A 20,399-nucleotide genomic window follows, 5' to 3' on the forward strand; every position below is an offset into this window, starting at 1 on the left:
TCCTAAAATGAGTGATTTGTATAAGACAGCATATATGTTTTCTAGGCTAGGTTTTTGTGGCCCTAAACAAGATATTTAATATTTTGATATTTAATATTACCAGTCTAACACACTAGGGCTATCGCGTCAAAGTTGGCAGCTTGTAAAGTTGAATATGTGGGTGTTATTTCATGTCTAGAGGGTTTTGTTAATGTTAACAGCTGCATTCAGAAAAGTTTTCTATACTCTAGCTATGAAAATAATACATTTATAAATAATAATTCATACTTCAAAAAAGGTATAGCGCAGCCAGGTCCAGGACAAATTAGCAGCAATAACACAAGGGTTTACCGTATTACACTTGGAGACTAGAAAGTGGATTTGGCTATGGGATCCTGAGTGAGAGACAACCAACAAAATGCAGTTGAAGTATGTTTATAATTAGATATTAAGAAATAATGTAATGTTAATATTTTACAAGTTATGCAAATATTTCTAAATAATTATGTATGACCAATAAAATGTTCAGTAGCCCTGTATTTATATTCCGTATAATGTCCAAAGTTTATATAAAAGGTTAAAAAAATAGGTTGATCGATACAAGTGGAAAGAAAAGTGTTCGATATCTCCTCCTGTAATGAACCCAATTCTAAACTGCTATGCTAATTTGTCATCAACTGAAAAAGAAAACTTTGAAAAAACGAATGTTCTTTAGACATGATGTTTTGGGGGAATCCATCCATCCATCTTCTTCCGCTTATCCGAAGTCGGGTCGCGGGGGTAGCAGCCTAAGCAGGGAAGCCCAGACTTCCCTCTCCCCAGCCACTTCGTCCAGCTCCTACCGGGGGATCCCGAGGCGTTCCCAGGCCAGGCGGGAGACATAGTCTTCCCAACGTGTCATGGGTCTTCCTCGTGGCCTCCTACCGGTCGGACGTGCCCGAAACACCTCCCTAGGGAGGCGCTCGGGTGGCATCCTGACCAGATGCCTGAACCACCTCATCTGGCTCCTCTCGATGTGGAGGAGCAGCGGCTTTACTTTGAGCTCCTCCCGAATGGCAGAGCTTCTAAGGGAGAGCCCCGCCACCCGGCGGAGGAAGCTCATTTTGGCCACTTGTACCCGTGATCTTGTCCTTTCGGTCATAACCCAAAGCTCATGACCATAGGTGAGGATGAGAACGTAGATCGACCGGTAAATTGAGAGCGTTGCCTTCCGGCTCAGCTCCTTCTTCACCACAACGGATCGGTACAACGTCCGCATTACTGAAGACGCCGCACCGATCCGCCTGTCGACCTCACGATCCATTTTTATCTCACTCGTGAACAAGACTCCGAGGTACTTCAACTCCTCCACTTGGGGCAAGATCTCCTGCCCAACCCGGAGATGGCACTCCACCCTTTTCCGGGTGAGAATCATGTACTCGGACTTGGGCGTGCTGATTCTCCTCTCAGTCGCTTCACACTCCGCTGCGAACCGATCCAGTGAGAGCTGAAGATCTTGGCCAGATGAAGCCATCAGGACCACATCATCTGCGAAGAGCAGAGACCTAATCCTGCAGCCACCAAACCAGATACCCTCAACGCCCTGACTGCGCCTGGAAATTCTGTCCATAAGAGTTATGAACAGAATCGGTGACAAAGGGCAGCCTTAGCGGAATCCAACCCTCACTGGAAACAGGTCCGACTTACTGCCGGCGATGCGGACCAAGCTCTGACACTGATCATACAGGGAGCACGGACCGCCACAATCAGACCCCATACTCTCTGAGCACTCCCCACAGGACTTTGCCGGGGTACACGGTCGAATGCCTTCTCCAAGTCCACAAAGCACATGTAGACTGGTTGGGCAAACTCCGAAGCACCCTCAAAAACCCTGCCGAGAGTATAGAGCTGGTCCACAGTTCCACAACCAGGACGAAAACCACACTGTTCCTCCTGAATCCGAGGTTCGACTATCCGGCGAAGCCTCCTGTCCAGTAGACCTGAATAGACCATACCGGGAAGGCTGAGGAGTGTGATGCCACGATATTTAGAACACACCCTCCCTCCGGTTTCCTTTCTTAAAGAGAGAAACCACCACTCCAGTCTGCCAATCCAGAGGTACCAACCCCCCGATGTCCATGCGATGTTGCAGAGTCTAGTCAACCAAGACAGCCCCACAGCCTTAAGGAACTCCGGGCCGATCTCATCCACCCCCGGGGCCTTGCCACCGACGAGCTTTTTAACTACCTCGGCAACCTCAGCCCCAGAAATAGGAGAGCCCACCACCGATTCTTTGGGGAAAAGGTTCAGTCACAATATAAAGTTGAGTATTACAGTTGTTTTAGAAACATGGCCGTAAGGCTCAATGACAGCATTCGAAGCAAGGCTAAATTAGTAATTATCTTAATGGGCTTTTTGAATGTACACTACTGTGATGCTCCAAAAACCAACTAAAACTATAACAAATACATGCTTACCGCTGATTAAAAGTTTAGCACAAACAAAGTATATGACCATGAGGTCATTCAGTCTATCAAAGTAGAACTAGCAAACACCTGCAGAATCAGACGACCACGTTGATGATCAGCTACTAAAGTGACCGCTCGACATAATCATGTGAAGGTCGTTGTGCCCTTAAACAACCGCATTGAGTGTAATTACCAGGGGTTGGCCCTTTCGGGAAGTCCTGTGGGGAGTGCTCAGAGAGTATGGGGTATCGGACTGTCTTATTGTGGCGGTCCGCTCCCTGTATGATCAGTGTCAGAGCTTGGTCCGCATTGCCGGCAGTAAGTCGGACACGTTTCCAGTGAGGGTTGGACTCCGCCAAGGCTGTCCTTTGTCACCGATTCTGTCCATAAAAGTTATGAACAGAATTTCTAGGCGCAGTCAAGGCGTTGAGGGGTTCCGGTTTGGTGACCGCAGGATTAGGTCTCTGCTTTTTGCAGATGATGTGGTCCTGATGGCTTCATCTGACCGGGATCTTCAGCTCTCACTGGATCGGTTCGCAACCGAATGTGAAGCGACCGGAATGAGAATCAGCACCTCCAAGTCCGAGTCCATGGTTCTCGCCCGGAAAAGGGTGGAATGCCATCTCCGGGTTGGGGAGGAGACCCTGCCCCAAGTGGAGGAGTTCAAGTACCTAGGAGTCTTGTTCACGAGTGGGGGAAGAGTGGATCGTGAGATCGACAGGCGGATCGGTGCGGCGTCTTCAGTAATGCGGACGTTGTACCGATCCGTTGTGGTGAAGAAGGAGCTGAGCCGGAAGGCAAAGCTCTCAATTTACCGGTCGATCTACGTTCCCATCCTCACCTATGGTCATGAGCTTTGGGTCATGACCGAAAGGATAAGATCACGGGTACAAGCGGCCCAAATGAGTTTCCTCTCCCATAGAGATAGGGTGAGAAGCTCTGCCATCCGGGAGGAACTCAAAGTAAAGCCGCTGCTCCTCCACATCGAGAGGAGCCAGATGAGGTGGTTCGGGCATCTGGTCAGGATGCCACCCGAACGCCTCCCTAGGGAGGTGTTTAGGGCACGTCCAACCGGTAGGAGGCCACGGGGAAGACCCAGGACACGTTGGAAAGACTATGTCTCCCGGCTGGCCTGGGAACGCCTCGGGATCCCCCGGGAAGAGCTAGACGAAGTGGCTGGGGAGAGGGAAGTCTGGGTTTCCCTGCTTAGGCTGTTGCCCCCGCGACCCGACCTCGGATAAGCGGAAGATGATGGATGGATGGATGGATGGATGGCCTTTCTATTAGTTTAGTAATACTTCAAACATACACCACAATTGAGCATGAGTCATGGAATATAACCGAAGAGTATTGTTTCTCCGTGCTCATGCTCAGGCAAATCCCTACATCATTAAAGGCTACTTAGATGTATTTTGGGACTTCCTGTCTTACTAGACAACGTTTCATGCATCTGGCTTTGATCCCTCTCTTACCAGTAAATGCTCTGCCTTTGAACCGAGCTCACGAACCCATATTGATGTAATTTGTTTAATGTACAATGGAAACTAATCTAACATCATCATGTGTCACATAACACCACTCACCCCTCTGATCGCAGTCTGCTACCTCACAGTCCCCCGTTCACATGGCACTACCTCAGCATGAGAGCGGTGTACAGTTTAGTGAAGAAGAGGATGACGAATTTGAGGAGGAGGAAGAGGACTATGAAGATGAAGAGGAAGAAAATGAAGAAGATAATAATGTTGAAATGGGAAAGGTACAGAGTAGTGTTTGGCAGAGGATTTAGATGATTGCTCTTGTTTCTGTAGCGTTGTTTATATCCTCCTGAGAACCACAGTCCTCGGCAGTGGACATTTGGAATTTGAATACATATACTATTTTTTTCAGAAATGTGTAACTGACAAAAAAAAAAACCCAAAAAACACATTTCCATTGCAGAGGAAGATGGTTCTCAGGAAAAACGGGATAGAATTTGGAAACTTTGTTTCTTATTGAAAAGAAGACTTAGTTCAGCTAATTAGTTCAGCTAGAAAAGAATCTCTGGTGTCGAACATTGCTTCTGCTCAGGGACCATTCGCTCTTTCTCAGAGCAAAAACAGCACACCCAGTGATGAGGAGGAGGACGGAGAAAAGGAGGAAAAAAAAGAAAACACGAAGAGGGCTAGCGGGAGAGCATTCAAACCAGGACAAGAATACAAAGCAGCACTCACGAAATCAAAAGAGATGAAGAAAGAAGAGGGAATTAAAGTGTTTCCTAAAGGGAGGCGGGTCCAGGAGGAGGTACAGGCATTAATAGCTAGAAATGGTGTTTGTGGCTTCAGTGGACATTAGGACCATGCTCATATAAGTAGTTGTGTGGTAGCAATGTACAGTCTCTATGTAGTGAAGTTTAGTTTATTTATGTCCTGTGTGTGTTGTGGCTCAAAATAGTAATTTATGTCTGCCAGATTATTGTTCCATTAGACTCCCACGTCACCTTATCCAGCTTTAGTGTTGATCGAAATAAACTGGGTCTACTCTTTTAGCTTCAAAGACTTCCATTGTTTGTATGCAACAGCACTTTGCAAAAACACACACACACTTACACTTGCTCTCTCTCTTGGCCAATTGTTGCATACTGTTAAGCATCACACTGGGTTGAGAGAAACATTGTGATTAATATATCTGTGTACACAATTCACTAAATAAATGTGAACATATCATTAGTGTCAAGTGAAAGCACATAGTTATTTTTTTGTACTTCACCTGATAAGAGACCAAGTCGAAAAATGTTCCTCATCACTCTCAGCCATTCCTCTTTTTGTACCCCTTTCTTTCCCCGCCCTGTGTTTGGATCCATACCATACCAAAACTACAGACCAACTGTTGAGTATGATTAATCTCTTTCTTATTAAATGTCTCTCTTTGTTCTATCTCTAAAACACAGTTGCAGGCTCCCAGTGTGAAAGGCTTTGACTTTGCCAAGCTGCATCTTGGCCAGCAGAATAAAGATGACGTCACGGTGGTGCAGGAATCAATCTCAGCAGGGCCTCTGCCCATGTCAGATAAGGAAGGCCCCTGTCCGTCCCAAAATGGGGAGGGCCCAGCTCCCATATCTAAAAACTCTGCCTCCTCTACAAAGGCATCCCGCAGCAGTCGAAGACGTGAGAGGTCAGTGATCCTGGAAGATAGATAGATAGACAGATAGATAGATGGATAGTACTTTATTTATTCCGTCAGGAGAGTTCCTTCAGGAAAATTACAATTTTCAGCACAATCCCATTCAAGATCAGACAAACATTACAGGGAGACAGAACAGGATCGCTGACGGGTCTGCCGGCTTCCAGCGCCCCTTACAAAAAAGATGACATACAGGTAAACAAGGGGGGGAGAAAAAAATAGAAGATTCAAATAAAATTAAAAAATCGGTCTTAGCCTAGGCCCTGGAGTGGGGGTGCAGACTGAGGCCAAGGGGGGAAAAAAAAGTGGAAGTGCAAGGCAGTGTTATTTTATCTATTGACATTTTGATTGATTGATTGATTGATTGATACTTTTATTAGTAGATTGCACAGTTCAGTACATATTCCGTACAATTGACCACTAAATGGTAACACCCCAATAAGTTTTTCAACTTGTTTAAGTCGGGGTCCACGTTAATCAATTCATGGTACAAATATATACTATCAACATAATACAGTCATCACACAGGTTGATCATCATAGTATGTACATTGAATTATTTACATTATTTACAATCCGGGGGGTGGGATGAGGAGCTTTGGTTGATATCAGTACTTCAGTCATCAACAATTGCATCAACAGAAAAATGTGGACATTGAAACAGTGTAGGTCTTATTTAGTAGGATATGTACAGCCAGCAGAGAACATAGTGAGTTCACATAGCATAAGAACAAGTATATACATTAGAAGTACATTTGATTATTTACATTAGGTTGTTTATAATCCGGGGAGATGGGATGTGAATGGAGGAGGGTATTAGTAAAGTGTTGAAGTTGCCTGGAGGTGTTGTTTTAGAGCGGTTTTGAAGGAATATAGAGATGCACTTACTTTTATACCTGTTGGGAGTGCATTTCACAATGATGTGGCACAGAAAGAGAATGAGTTAAGACCTTTGTTAGATCGGAATCTGGGTTTAACGTGGTTTGTGGCGCTCCCCCTGGTGTTGTGGTTATGACGGTCATTTACGTTGAGGAAGTAGTTTGACATGTATTTCGGTATCAAGGAGGTGTAGCGGATTTTATAGACTAGGCTCAGTGCAAGTTGTTTTACTCTGTCCTCCACCCTGAGCCAGCCCAGTTTAGAGAAGTGGGTTGGATTGAGGTGTGATCTGGGGTGGAGGTCTAAAAGTAACCGGACTAGCTTATTCTGGGATGTTCTGATAGACAAAATAGTGTAAATGTTCAGTCAAAACTTGATTTCTGTTAGTATTCAGTTCCACAAAGTGAGGTGAAAACCAATTTGTATGCAAACAAAACTATTTTTTACAAAATCTAATTAATCTGTACAAGACTCCCAAAAATGTGAATATAAAACAAATTTTTAAATACATATAAATAAGGAATGAAATTAATGCATTAAAAATTAACTTTTACAATTAAGACTCCTGTTGTCAAAGACATAAAAAGCGCAAAGAGGAAAGGAAAGATCCATGTGGATGCCACCTGTGTACTTTGCTACTTTCAATAGTGTTTCTCGACATCTTTATCAAAGTGTACTCAAAACTATTTTGCCCCATGGGGGCCTTTATTGCAGTCATACTCAATGCAAAAAAACAAAGACTGAGAGACTGATCTACTAATATCCAAAAAGCGTGTGCTAAATAGCGTGTGCAAACTACTTGCGTGTACTATTGGTGGATGTATTGCGGGTGATCGACTAAGACTGCTTGTAATAATAATTGATAACAAGTGCTAACGTTGGTGAAGACCGCCCTCTTTAAATGAGGTTTTTGCGTGCAATACCGGCTGTCACAAAAGAGACACTCATTTCCCTGTACATTTATGGCATCATATGTGTCTAACCTGTGCCATTGGTATTGAGTTCACTATGTCCTGTTTGGACCTCAAGCCATTGATACTAGTACAGTGTTGTTAAAGCAGAGCCAGACAGAAAGCTTTGACAGATTTTGTGATCAATAATTTGTACACAAGACTCTGAGGGCAATTTCTTTGCTCTGTCAAGGATTTTTTCTTTAAAGTACGGTCTAATAATCCAGTGGGGAATGGATTTACCCAGAATGACTTAATCAATGGTTTTAAATCAATAAACTTTGAACAACATTATAATATCCCCAAAACACCCTTTTTTCCCTTCCAGAAAAGCTTTGACCTTTCAAGAAAGTGATATGTTTGATTATGCATGGCATTCCCGCACGCAGGTCCATCCTTCTGCATCTATTTTTAATGTGTGTGTATGTGTTGTGGCTAGGATCTCGCCGTCAGACGGCGATTCCATGGTCAGTGACCGCTCCAGTGGAAGAGAGTCAACTGAGGAGAACCTCAGAGCCCAGGCCACGCCCAGCGACAGCAAGCAGACGCGTAAGGCCCCCATCAATGTTTTAAATGGCAAGTGGTTCTGGCAACACTCGCACTACTTCTCAACACACAGATAAAAAGGCGGGGGAGGGGCACACAAGGACTGAAACAAATATATTAAACCTATATTAATGCAATGACAACTGTACACAAAATAATACATACTATATATTATGATTTATGCTGTAAATGACAGCTGTGTCTATAATACTGTATAATTGCAGTTGGAGTTGTAAGTATAGTCTGTATTCTCTAGATAATTTATTTCACATTTTTATTACTTTTTTTTTAAACAGCTTAATCACACCTTCCGTTTTGAGTAATCGTGAATAATCTCAGTACATTACTTACTCACAATTTTTCGATTAACTTTAAAAACACCAGCATTTTGACACAAATGTTGTTTTATTGTCAGAATTAGATAGATTAGATTAGATAGTACTTTATTTATTCCGTCAGGAGAGTTCCTTCAGGAAAATTACAATTTTCAGCACAATCCTATTCAAGATCAGACAGACATTACAGGGAGACAGAACAGGATCGCTGACGGGTCTGCCGGCTTCCAGCGCCCCTTACAAAAAAGATGACATACAGGTAAACAAGGGGGGAGAAAAGAATAGAAGATTAAAATAAAATATAAAAAAAAAAAAAAAAATCGGTCTTAGCCTGGGCCCTGGAGTGAGGGTGCAGACTGAGGCCAAGGGAAAAAAAAAAAACAACAACTCATAGCCATAGTACACATCCCTCTTCCATGTGTGTAAGAGGGAAACATCAAACATCAAAAAACACATAGGACATTAAAGCAGCAGATACAAGCAGACACTTCTACATACAGCTATGAATAAAAAGTAAAAGAAACATATCCACTGTGGTGGCCTCTGCGGTGTTCCACGCCATCGTCCGCTGGGGTGGAGGGAGCATGGCCAGAGACAGGAGCAGACCCAACAAAGCAACCAAGACAGCCGACTCCACTCTCGGCCAGTGTCCAGTCCGCATGGATGAGCGAGGATACGTCCAAGGAGACTGAGGTGTCCGACACCTGCTCACCCAGTCGAGACACCGCGAAGCCTCTCCGTCCCAGCGCTCAGTGCTAGCTCCGCAGCCCTGTCCCCTCATCTGCATCTCCTCCAGTCCCTCCAAACTCTGCAGTCCTGTCCCCTCATCCGCATCTCCTCCAGTCCCTCCAAACAGACTCCGGTGTAGCAGAGACCCAGCAGCTGGTCTCCATGGCCAAAAGGCTCCCGGGAGGCAGATCCAAAAGTCCACAAAAAAAAAAAAAAAAAAGCACCACAGAGGTCACGAAAGTGCCACCCCTTGTCACACAGTCCCAAAGGGTCCCGGACCAAAAGGCAAAAAAAATATATAATAACACATGAAAACAAGAGGGAAACACAAAAGGATGACACAAGAGCACAGAGCTCCTGCCTACAGCAGCCACTAACGCAGTGCCATCTTGGAAAAAAAATAAATAAATAAATAAAAAATTGTCATCTAGTATAATTTATTTATATCTGTCAGAATTGTTATCTTAGTTGGAGTAGGACCCCGTAGCAGAGGAAAAAATAAATACAAATAATAATAAAAACGCACTCTAAAGGACTGAGTGAAAATTACTAATGATGCATACATAAAGTGTGATGAAACTGAAATCGCACACAAAATGTGTGAAAAAGTAACAGATGACGCTTTACTGCAACGTGAGGGCTCTGGCACAGGAAAGGAGAAGCGTGAGTGGAACCAAAGCAGAAGAGATGAACACTCTTGATGAGTGAATCATCAGAAATCTACTGGCGCCAAGTGAAGGGACTGGAGAGCTTAAGTAGTCTGGAGGAAATGAGTATCAGATGTGCGCGCAGGTCGCCTTGCCCTGTGACCCATAAACCAGGCACTCCAACAAAAATAAGACAAGTGGCAGCAGCACTGCCAGAAGATGACAGTATTACTTGAATGCCGACATTTATTTGTTCTGAACTCAAAACAGTTTTCTCTAAAGTCCCGTCTGGGTGTATTTTGAAGTGAAATTTGCCAGTGAGCACACCAGTTGGAGTCTCCTCACCCATCTTTGTGCTTTTGTACGCATTGACCTGAACACTGACTGTATTGAAACTATCTTCGCCTTTCATAATAAATTAACCTTAGTTTGTACATGATTAATGCGATAATGTTTTGTGATTGAATAAAAGCGTGAACTGTGACAGCCCTAATATATAAATAGTGTACTGTAATTCTCCATAGGACATAGTACAGACATCCTGTCACATCGAAAATCCTGTCTCCTTGCTGCAGAATCCTACTGTATTCTTCCCCATAATTCTAAACTTGTGACACTACATTAAAATCACAAGGTTCAATGTTAAGAAAAACACATTTAAAGTGTGTATATATATAAGAAAAACACATTTAAAGTGTGGATATATATATATATATATATATATATATATATATATCTCAATCAATGTTTACTTATGTAGCCCTAAATCACTAGTGTCTCAAAGGGCTGCACAAACCACAACACAAACCACTATGACATCCTCGGTAGGCCCACATAAGGGCAAGGGAAACTCACACCCAGTGGGATATATATATCAATCAATCAATCAATGTTTACTTATATAGCCCTAAATCACTAGTGTCTCAAAGGGCTGCACAAACCACTACGACATATATATATATATAAAAAAAAAATCTATATATATATATATATATATGTATATATATATATATATATACACATATGTATATATATACACACATATATATATATACATACATATATATATATATATATATATATATATATATATATATATATATATATATATATGTCTTGATTGGATTATCCGGAGAATAGTGCTCGATACCGTGGTAGAGCGCAATATGTAGGTGTGGGAAAAAATCACAAGACTACTTCATCTCTACAGATCTGTTTCATGAGGGGTTCCCTCAATCATCAGGAGATTTTAATGGAAGCATTCACATACAATGGTTTATATAGAGCACAGAGTGGGTGGGTACAAGCAGGCGTAGGGTGTGGTGATTGGCTCATGTGTTACCTAGGAGGTGTTTCCGTCTATGGCGGCATGTTGAAATGATTTCACTGCGCTTGTTGAGGGATGATAGATCAGGATGATATATAATAAACAGTTTCTCTTTTAAGCATAGTTTGCATCTTTTATTACCACTGTTGTAAGGTGTGCTGGATGCAAGAATTTGCCATGTTATTGAATATTCAACATTATTGTCTTTGAGGTTCCAAATGTGTTTGCTGAGTTCTGTGGAATTCTGCAAAGTCTGGTTTTTAGAAACCAGACTTTGCAGAATTCCACAACACATGTGAATGCTTCCATTAAAATCTCCTGATGATTGAGGGAACCCATCATGAAACAGATCTGTAGAGATGAAGTAGTCTTGTGATTTTTTCCCACACCTACATATATATATATATATATATATATATATCCCACTGGGTGTGAGTTTCCCTTGCCCTTATGTGGGCCTACCGAGGATGTCATAGTGGTTTGTGTTGTGGTTTGTGCAGCCCTTTGAGACACTAGTGATTTAGGGTTACATAAGTAAACATTGATTGATTGAGATATATATATACAATATATATATATGTATAATATATATATATATATATATAAGTCTGGGTTTCCCTGCTTAGGCTGTAAGATGATGGATGGATGATGGATATATATATATATACACACACACACCATATTTTTCCGAGTATAAGTCGCACCTGCCGAAAAAGCATAATAAAGAAGGAAAAAAACATAAGTCGCACTGGAGTATAAGTCGCATTTTTGGGGGAAATTTATTTGATAAAACCCAACACCAAGAATAGACATTTGAAAGGCAATTTAAAATAGATAAACAATAGTGAACAACAGGCTGAATAAGTGTACGTTATATGACGCATAAATAACCAACGGAGAAGGTGCCTGGTATGTTAACGTAACATATTATAGTAAGAGTCATTCAAATAACTATAACATATAGAACATGCTATACCTTTACCAAACAATCTGTCACTCCTAATTGCTAAATCCTATGAAATCTTATACGTCTAGTCTCTTACGTGAATGAGCTAAATAATATTATTTGATATTTTACGGTAATGTGTTAATAATTTCACACGTAAGTCGTTCCTGAGTATAAGTCGCACCCACGGCCAAACTATGAAAAAAACTGCGACTTATAGTCCGAAAAATACGGTATATATTTTGCAGTACTTACTACTTAGACTGTGGAGAAAGGCTGTACGATTTCATGAGTGTGGGGACTACTAGAAAACAACATGAAAGAAGCAGTGGGCAGAAATTTTTATTTGTGTGCTTTGTTTCTAAAATAAGTTTAGAAAGAAATGTAAAGACAACCTAAAGCGGACGTTGCTTTGATAACATGTCAATGGATTGAAGGTTGCAGTGCCACTCCGAGACGTTGTGGAGCCAGGAGTTGTCAAGCACACGAGTCTGTCTGACTCACCCACAGTGGAATGAACTGTATTTTTTACTGATCATTTTTTGCCTGGAACTAGAGTATACTGTGTATGTCAGAGTTCCCACACTGTTCAGTCAGCCTTTTTAAGTCCAAACAAGGATCTGAAGTTATGTCTATATGCCTTCATTTTGTTTTTATCATGGTGACAACATGTAAATAACTCAGATTTAGCGTGCTGTGATGATTTCCAATAAAACTGTGTTTCTTTTCTGTTGCGGTGCAGGCAAAAATAAAATTGGTAAGAGTCTTTTTTCCGTTTCTGTCAAAGTAGACCTACGGCCTGGTTTCCAATCGGTGTCCTCCCAATTTGTTTTACTGTTAACCTTTGTCTTGGCTTGTTCCCACCACTCATTGTCTGAAATGTTAATAGTAAAATATGAATGTTTTGTCGTGACCTTAACCCAGTAATTGTCCGTTCTGTATAGATTTCCGTCAACATAGTTTTTTATTTTTATAGACTCATTAGGAATTAATGTAATCTCCTTGTCTGCTTTAGGTCCTCCTCCTATGAATGGTCTCAGTGAGCAGTTGTCATCAACTTCCATTTTCGAACATGTTGATAGAATGTCCCGGCCCCCAGACACAAGTCGAAGACTCCCTAACAAAGTGCAGCTTATTGCAATGCAGCCCATGTCAGTCCCACACTTGCACAGCAACACTGCAGCTGCCAAATTGCCTGATCTTAACCAAATGAACAAGGAGGTTTGCCCTTCTCAGTACATGTCTAAAATCTTTCATATTAGCAGCACGGTAAATGTCGTCCAGTCAAATGTGTGTGTTTTCCCATCAGGTTCAAGTAGCTCTGAGGCAGAAATCTGAAATTGAGCACCATCGAAACAAGATCCGCCTCCGTGCCAAGAGGAAGGGACACTATGACTTCCCTGCAATGGATGACATAGATAGTGGCCTTGGGGATGCCAAAGACCAGGATCACATCTACCAGAAAGCACAAATGCAAATGGATAAGATCATGGACCACAATGCACAGAATTTCACGGAGCCCCAAAAAAGGTCTTTATTTTTTTCGTCTCCGCTTGCCGATTCGTTATCATATTAATTTACGTAACTCTGTTCCCTAGTGCTCGCAGGGTTCGATCTCCCAAACAGCAGATGAAGGAGCAGTCAAAAGGAAAGATTGATGCAGACAAAGATCACCTCATTTCAGAAGACACTGATCCTGTTTATAGGAAGTATCCCGGGGTCAACAATGTGGCCTTTGTGGTTAGTGCAACACAATTCTCTTTAAAAGTCATTCAAACGTACTGTGTAGAATAGCATAACTTTACATTGGAGTCCAGAGTCAGTCCAAATTAAACTGAAGTGTTTGGCTGACTCATAACGGGAACACGCACCTACCACACAATGTGGTGGATCTCTTGTATTCATTTCAGTCGGACTTTGACCAAGCCACAGGTTTAACTCACAGAAGCCCATCTCCCACCGATGACGTCTTCCTTGGTTTCTCCTCCTCACCTCCTGGCCATGCCCCTCCTCCACCCCCCTATATGGCTCCACAGCCCTCCATCGAAGAGGCAAGGCAGCAGATGCGTTCGTTGCTGGATGGCGCCTTTGCCCTTGTGTCACCCACCTCTCAGGGCAGTTCGGCCGGGGTCACCCTTCCAGGGGTCAATGTCAACCCTTCAGACACCAGCCCTCCGGACCATGGCCCCAGATCTTGGGGCCTCTCCTATCAAGGACTTGGTTCTTATACTGGTGTAAGTAGTATGTCAGAATATCATCATAAAGATGCTGTTAGAGTACATCCTGGTTCTTTTGTTGAACAAAGGTCAGATCAACTGGAAGATTTAACTAAATTGAATAATAATGATCACATGTAGAAGTTACAGCATTGCTCAAAGTTTATTTTGGGAATGAGAATGTGGAGCTAAACATTCCTGTCTTTGACGCATAAAATCCTAACCTGTAAATAGGATGCCTGCGAGATCTTGTTTATTGCAATAATAGTCAACATGAACATAAGAGAAAAAACAAAATCAAAAGACCATCTTGCAGGAGTCCTTGCAGTAGCAAGGGAAGGATAGAACACATGTCTAAGACGTCAAAGTGACCACTCTTGAATGTTTTATCAAGTGCATTTAAGTCAAATAAGATATAGAGCAAAAGGGTAGATATTCTAGAATATTCTAACAATGCACAGTGTTTCTTAATGTTGAATTAAGCAACACAATTTAACCCTTTAGGGACATTACATTTGAATTATCTTCAAAGCCAAAGAGGACATTAAAGTTTTTAAGTTTTTGAGGGGCGTAAAAAAAATGTATTTTAATTTTTTTCTTAACTTTGCTCAAATTTCTCAAAGCACTCCAGTCCATCAAAAATATCCAAAACTTTTTTTTTGTTTTTTCTACTATTTTAAAAAGTTTAGTTTTTTTTTGTTTCTAAATAATGTCACAGTTTTAAAATGAGTAAAACAACTCATTTTTTGCAAATGTGTGCTAATTAAAAACTTTTAATCGAAAACCCTTCAAAGGGTTAATAAAATATTTGTAGTATTTTTGTTTATGGCTGATAGTGATTGAGAGATTTGAGAAAAAAAAAAAAAGAAATAATGATTCCAAAATGTTTTTATGCCCTTCGAAAAATGGGTATTGTCTAATTACCACCCATGTATCGTACATGCTTCAGTATGGTCCAGACTTGCTGTGATATGTCAAACTCCTTTGCCAAGTCGGCGACAATCTCTGTCATGTTTTTGATTAGTTCTTTATTTTATTTAATGAATATCATCCGCTTTTTATTCTCAGCACTGTCCTTCACACTCACTTTCTAGGTTTCCATGGCCCAAAGTTATGTCCATCTCTAGCATAAGCTAATGCTAGCGAGCAAGACCACATGTTTTGGGCGGATCTTATGTGGTTCACTGACATTTACTACACCAACTTGTAACTCTAATGTTTGCTTGCAACTTAAAACAACAATTAGCCGAGAAACAGCTTTTATCTCAAAACATTCTTGATTTGGGCACTCTTAAGTTGAGGTAATGCTGTATTGTCTTAAAAACAAATAGTCAAAGATATTACGGTAGATTCTCTGAAGGGCAAGTGGTGCTCTGAGGGTATTTGTCTATGCTAATCGGCAGCAGTTGGAACACAGGTGCAAACCATGAATTAAACATGGAATTCTGCAAAAACATTTAATCAGAACACAATATGAAACTTATTAGCCCTCTTGTTGATTAAATTTTTGTCTGTGTTTCCCTCAGAGATTCAGTGACCTGAGCGTGTCCCCCCCTCTGCTCCAAGGCCCCATGCCAAGGTATTGAACACAAAACAAATATTTGGGCACAAATCAATGCATTTTATTATCTTTTGTCTGGACCGAAACCTTTGTTATTGATCCATGCTACATAATGTCAACCACTTTGTCTTCTTTTCCTCGCCAACCAGTAAGCTGGACATCTGAATAATTTAGGAGGAGCCATCTTTATTTTATTGGTTTAATGGAACAGATCCAGCAATATCCCCAAAAACGCTGCCGAGGCACTCAAGCGCATGAGCGCATAAGATATAATTAATTCACAAGCATGATTTTTAGAGTCTTTTCTTACAAAGTAGAGCAGGTCAACAAATCCACTTGATTTAAACAGGTTAACATTGAAGTATCTTTATACAGCAAAGAGAAATCACAGCAAAAGTTCTGATGTCCTTAGAGTAGGGGAGTCCTGATCCGGATATCGGATATTGGTTCGATACAGGCAAAAAGCAGGTATCGGATGATATCGGCGTGCGTGTAAAATCTCTGATATAAGCTCCGATACAAGCAGTGTTGTAGTATGTTTACTTGTGCAAAGCTGGACAGCCACTCAGTATCTAAATGTCCTCCAATAAGCACACATGGTTCGTCTTTTCTTTTATTTGAGTCAAGTTATTCACAATAGATACAGCAGGAGCTAGCAACTACACATCAGCTTAGCACAAAATAGCACACAAGTTAGACATAGTGGCCTTAATTGAATAATATTGTACAAACCCCATTTCCATATGAGTTGGGAAATTGTGTTAGATGTAAATATAAACGGAATACAATGATTTGCAAATCCTTTTCAACCCATATTCAATTGAATGCACTACAAAGACAAGCTACGTAATGTTCAAACTCATAAACTTTTTTTTTTTTTTTTTTGCAAATAATAATTAACTTAGAATTTCATGGCTGCAACATGTGCCAAAGTAGTTGGGAAAGGGCATGTTCACCACTGTGTTTCATCACCTTTTCTTTTAACAACACTCAATAAACCTTTGGGAACTAAGGAGACACATTTTTGAAGCTTTTCAGGTGGAATTCTTTCCCATTCTTGTTTTGTGTACATCTTAAGTTGTTCAACAGTCCATGGTCTCAGTTGTGGTATCTTAGGCTTCATAATGCACCACACATTTTCAATGGGAGACAGGTCTGAACTACAGGCAAGCCAGTCTAGTACCCGCACTCTTTTACTATGAAACCAGGCTGTTGTAACAAGTGATTTGGCATTGTCTTGCTGAAATAAGCAGGGGCGTCCATGATAACGTTGCTTGGATGGCAACATATGTTGTTCCAAAACCTGTATGTACCTTTCAGCATTAATGGTGCATTCACAGATGTGTAAGTTACCCATGCCTTGGGCACTAATACACCCCCATACCATCACAGATGCTGGCTTTTCAACTTTGCACCTTGAACAGTCCTGATGGTTCTTTTCCTCTTTGGTCTGGAGGACTCGTCAGACCACAGAACACTTTCCCACTTTGCAGCAGTCCATCTTAGCTGAGCTCAGGCCCAGCGAAGCCGGCGGCGTTTCTGGGCGTCGTTGATAAATGGGTTTGGCTTTGCATAGTAGTTTTAACTTGCACTTACAGACAAACTGTAGTTACTGACAGTGGTTTCCTGAAGAGTTCCTGAGCCCATGTGGTGATATCCTTTACACACTGATGTCGCTTTTTGATGCAGTACCGCCTGAGGGAACGAAAGTCTGTTATATCCTCGCTTACTTGCAGTGATTTCAACAGATTCTCTGAACCTTTTGATGGTATTATGGACCGTAGATGCTGAAATTCCTAAATTCCTTGCAATAGCCCGTTGAGAAATGTTGTTCTTAAATAGTTTGACAATTTGCTCACGCATTTGTTCACAAAGTGGTGACCGTTTCCCAGTCCTTGTTTCTGAATGACTGAGCATTTCACGGAAGCTGCTTTTATAGCCAATCATGGCACCCACCTGTTCCCAATTAGCCTGCACACCTGTGTGATGTTCCATATAAATGTTTGATGAGCATTCCTCAACTTTATCAGTATTTATTGCCATCTTTCCCAACTTCTTTGTCACGTGTTGCTAGCATCAAATTCTAAAGTTAATGATTATTTGAAAAAAAAAAAGGGTTTATCGGTGTGAACATCAAATATGTTGTCTTTCTAGCATATTCAACTGAATATGGGTTGGAAATGATTTGCAAATCATTGTATTCTGTTTATATTTACATCTAACACAATTTCCCAACTCATATGGAAACAGGGTTTGTAGTTTAAAACATGACATGTGGTAATGTATACAAGTAGTAAGTATTTATAGTTGTATATTACTTATAGATACAAAGTCTACAAGGTAAAAGGGTACGATGTTAGACGTGATGTTTTGTGCGTTGCATTCCAGGCAGGATCATGGACTGAGTTACCTCCCCCCTGGAGAGGCAACAAGGCCCGGGGAGCAGGTCCGGATCGCCAGCCATTACTCCAGCAGAGGACTCTATGCTGATGAGTCACCCACATCAGCGAGACCACGACCAGTAGGGGGCACTACAGGTACAGAGTCAAACCACTGTTAACGCTGCCGAGGTTTACTTTTACTGCTTCAATGGCGTCATTCAGCACAATGTTTACAGCAGGGGTGCCCACACTTTTTCTGCAGGCGAGCTACTTTTCAATTGACCAACTCGAGGGGATCTACCTCATTTATATATATCATTTATATTTATTTATTTATAAAAGAGACATTTTTGTAGACAAGTTAAATGTGTTTAATGATAATACAAGCATGTGTAACACATATAGATGTCTTTCTTTCACAAAGACAAGAATATAAGTTGGTGTATTACCTGATTCTGATGACTTGCATTGATTGGAATCAGACAGTAATGATGATAACGCCCACATTTTCAAATGGAGGAGAAAAAAAGTTGTCCTTTCTGTACAATACCACATGAAAGTGGTTGGTTTTTGGCATCTAATTCATCCAGCTTCCATACACTTTACAAGAAAAACATTGGCGGCAAATTCCGTAGCTTGCTTGATTGACATTCACGGCACCCGAGGGTCTTGTGAGATGACGCTGGCTGCTGCCAGTTCATTATTATGAAAAAATGACAGAGAGGAAGGCCAGAAACACTTTTTATTTCAACAGACTTTCGCGCCGTCCCTTCCGTCAAAACTCTAAAGGCCGACTGCACATTTCCTATCTTCACAATAAAAGCCCTGCTTCATGCTGCCTGCGCTAACAAAATAAGAGTCTCGGAAAGCTGGCGTGCACATCACTTGTGCACGCCAGCTTTCTGAGGGATCGCTTGTGCACGCCAGTTTTCCGAGACTCTGTATTTAGTTAGCGCAGGCAGCATGAAGCAGGGCTTTTATTGTGAAGATAGGAAATGCGCAGTCGGCCTTTAGAGTTTTGACGGAAGGTACGGCGCGAGAGTCTGTTGAAATAAAAAGTGTTTCTCGCATTCCTCTCGGTCATATTTTCATAATAATGATCTTGCAGCAGCCAGCGTCATCTCACAAGACCCTCCGGTACCGTGAATGTCATTTAAGTGACGTCTTGGTGAAGATTGATGATCACTCATTTTTAGGTCTATTTTTTTTAAAAGCCTGGCTGGAGATCGACTGACACACACCCCGCGGTCGACTGGTAGCTCGCGATCGACGTAATGGGCACCCCTGGTTTACAGTATGTATTGACAAAGGAAAATGGGAAATGCTACCTTCTGTTTATGCTTATGATCCACAATTTCAACAACTTTCTGGGTTTGAGCTACTGCCCCACACTTTAACACTTACTCCCAATGTGTCAGACACCTTAAGCCCATAAGTCAACGTAAAAGAGCTGAGTGTCTCTTGAATTATTAAAAGGGACCAAGTGAGGCTGTGACTTACACTAATGCTATCAGGCTTTTACTGTAAGGAGTACGTCTCTGTAGACAACAGTTACTAAATTAGATTGGTTACTGTAAACTCATGTAATGCACTTGTGTGCGTGTGTGTGTGTGCGTGTGTGCAACTAGGCTCCCAGCTTCATCATCTTACACAGGTGGGCTTGACAAGCCGAATGAATGGTTATCCAGCAGGGGTCAGAGGTCATCCTGGACAGAATGGTGGCATGAGCTGGAGCAACTACCGAGATGACAGTTACTGCAGAACAGTACCAGATAACGCAGTGAGTGCCGACACCGAAATAACTTTATTTGTGGTTTTTCTATCAAAGTATAGTCTTTCCTCCGTTTATATATTCCCCTACTTCGGTTTTCCATGAACATTTTCGATAAAGGTTTGCCTTGGTTATTGTATGGTCAAACGTTCACACAACAAACAAGTCACTTTGTACACATATTCCACTTGAGTGGCCAAACAAGACTCCCAACTGTTTGTGACTCAGTTTTAACCGTTTAATAAATACTCTGCATGAGTCCAACTGTGTTGCAAAACTTTCCCTGTTAACCTGCTCTCAACTCAACACCCAAAACCATTCCACCCAGCGAAGAGAAGTTGGCTCACTGTAGTTCTTTGCAAATTAACAAGTCTCTGCTTTTTTTACGACTGCAATAATAAGCCACCTTGGGGCCAAAGAAAGTACCAGAAGTACGACATTGATTATTAAAATGATTTGTCATTCAAACATTTATGAGAGATTTACTGCAGAACAAAATGACGTCGCATTTTCTATTAACAATAAAA

The 20,399-nt window shown here is 41.5% G+C and overlaps 1 protein-coding gene across 9 annotated transcripts in view; it reads left to right on the forward strand.

Moving 5' to 3' along the window:
- The window catches only part of LOC133563630 (UPF0606 protein KIAA1549-like), a 50,894-nt gene extending 30,495 nt beyond the window's left edge, over positions 1-20,399 (forward strand). For 4 of the 9 annotated variants that reach the window (XM_061917859.1, XM_061917856.1, XM_061917857.1 and 1 more), the window contains 11 exons: positions 4,024-4,182; positions 4,515-4,706; positions 5,353-5,576; positions 7,853-7,989; positions 12,959-13,164; positions 13,253-13,473; positions 13,542-13,683; positions 13,854-14,177; positions 15,686-15,738; positions 18,109-18,257; positions 19,730-20,397. In XM_061917859.1, coding sequence (XP_061773843.1) covers positions 4,024-4,182; positions 4,515-4,706; positions 5,353-5,576; positions 7,853-7,989; positions 12,959-13,164; positions 13,253-13,473; positions 13,542-13,683; positions 13,854-14,177; positions 15,686-15,738; positions 18,109-18,257; positions 19,730-19,977 — 2,055 coding nt within the window. In that variant the 3' untranslated portion in view covers positions 19,978-20,397. Of the gene's footprint in view, positions 1-4,023; positions 4,183-4,514; positions 4,707-5,352; positions 5,577-7,852; positions 7,990-12,958; positions 13,165-13,252; positions 13,474-13,541; positions 13,684-13,853; positions 14,178-15,685; positions 15,739-18,108; positions 18,258-19,729 lie in introns of all 9 variants that reach the window. The other 5 variants (XM_061917860.1, XM_061917862.1, XM_061917861.1 and 2 more) reach the window with 5 other exon arrangements.

Source organism: Nerophis ophidion, linkage group LG12, assembly GCF_033978795.1.
Source record: "Nerophis ophidion isolate RoL-2023_Sa linkage group LG12, RoL_Noph_v1.0, whole genome shotgun sequence".
Lineage (NCBI taxonomy): Eukaryota > Metazoa > Chordata > Actinopteri > Syngnathiformes > Syngnathidae > Nerophis > Nerophis ophidion.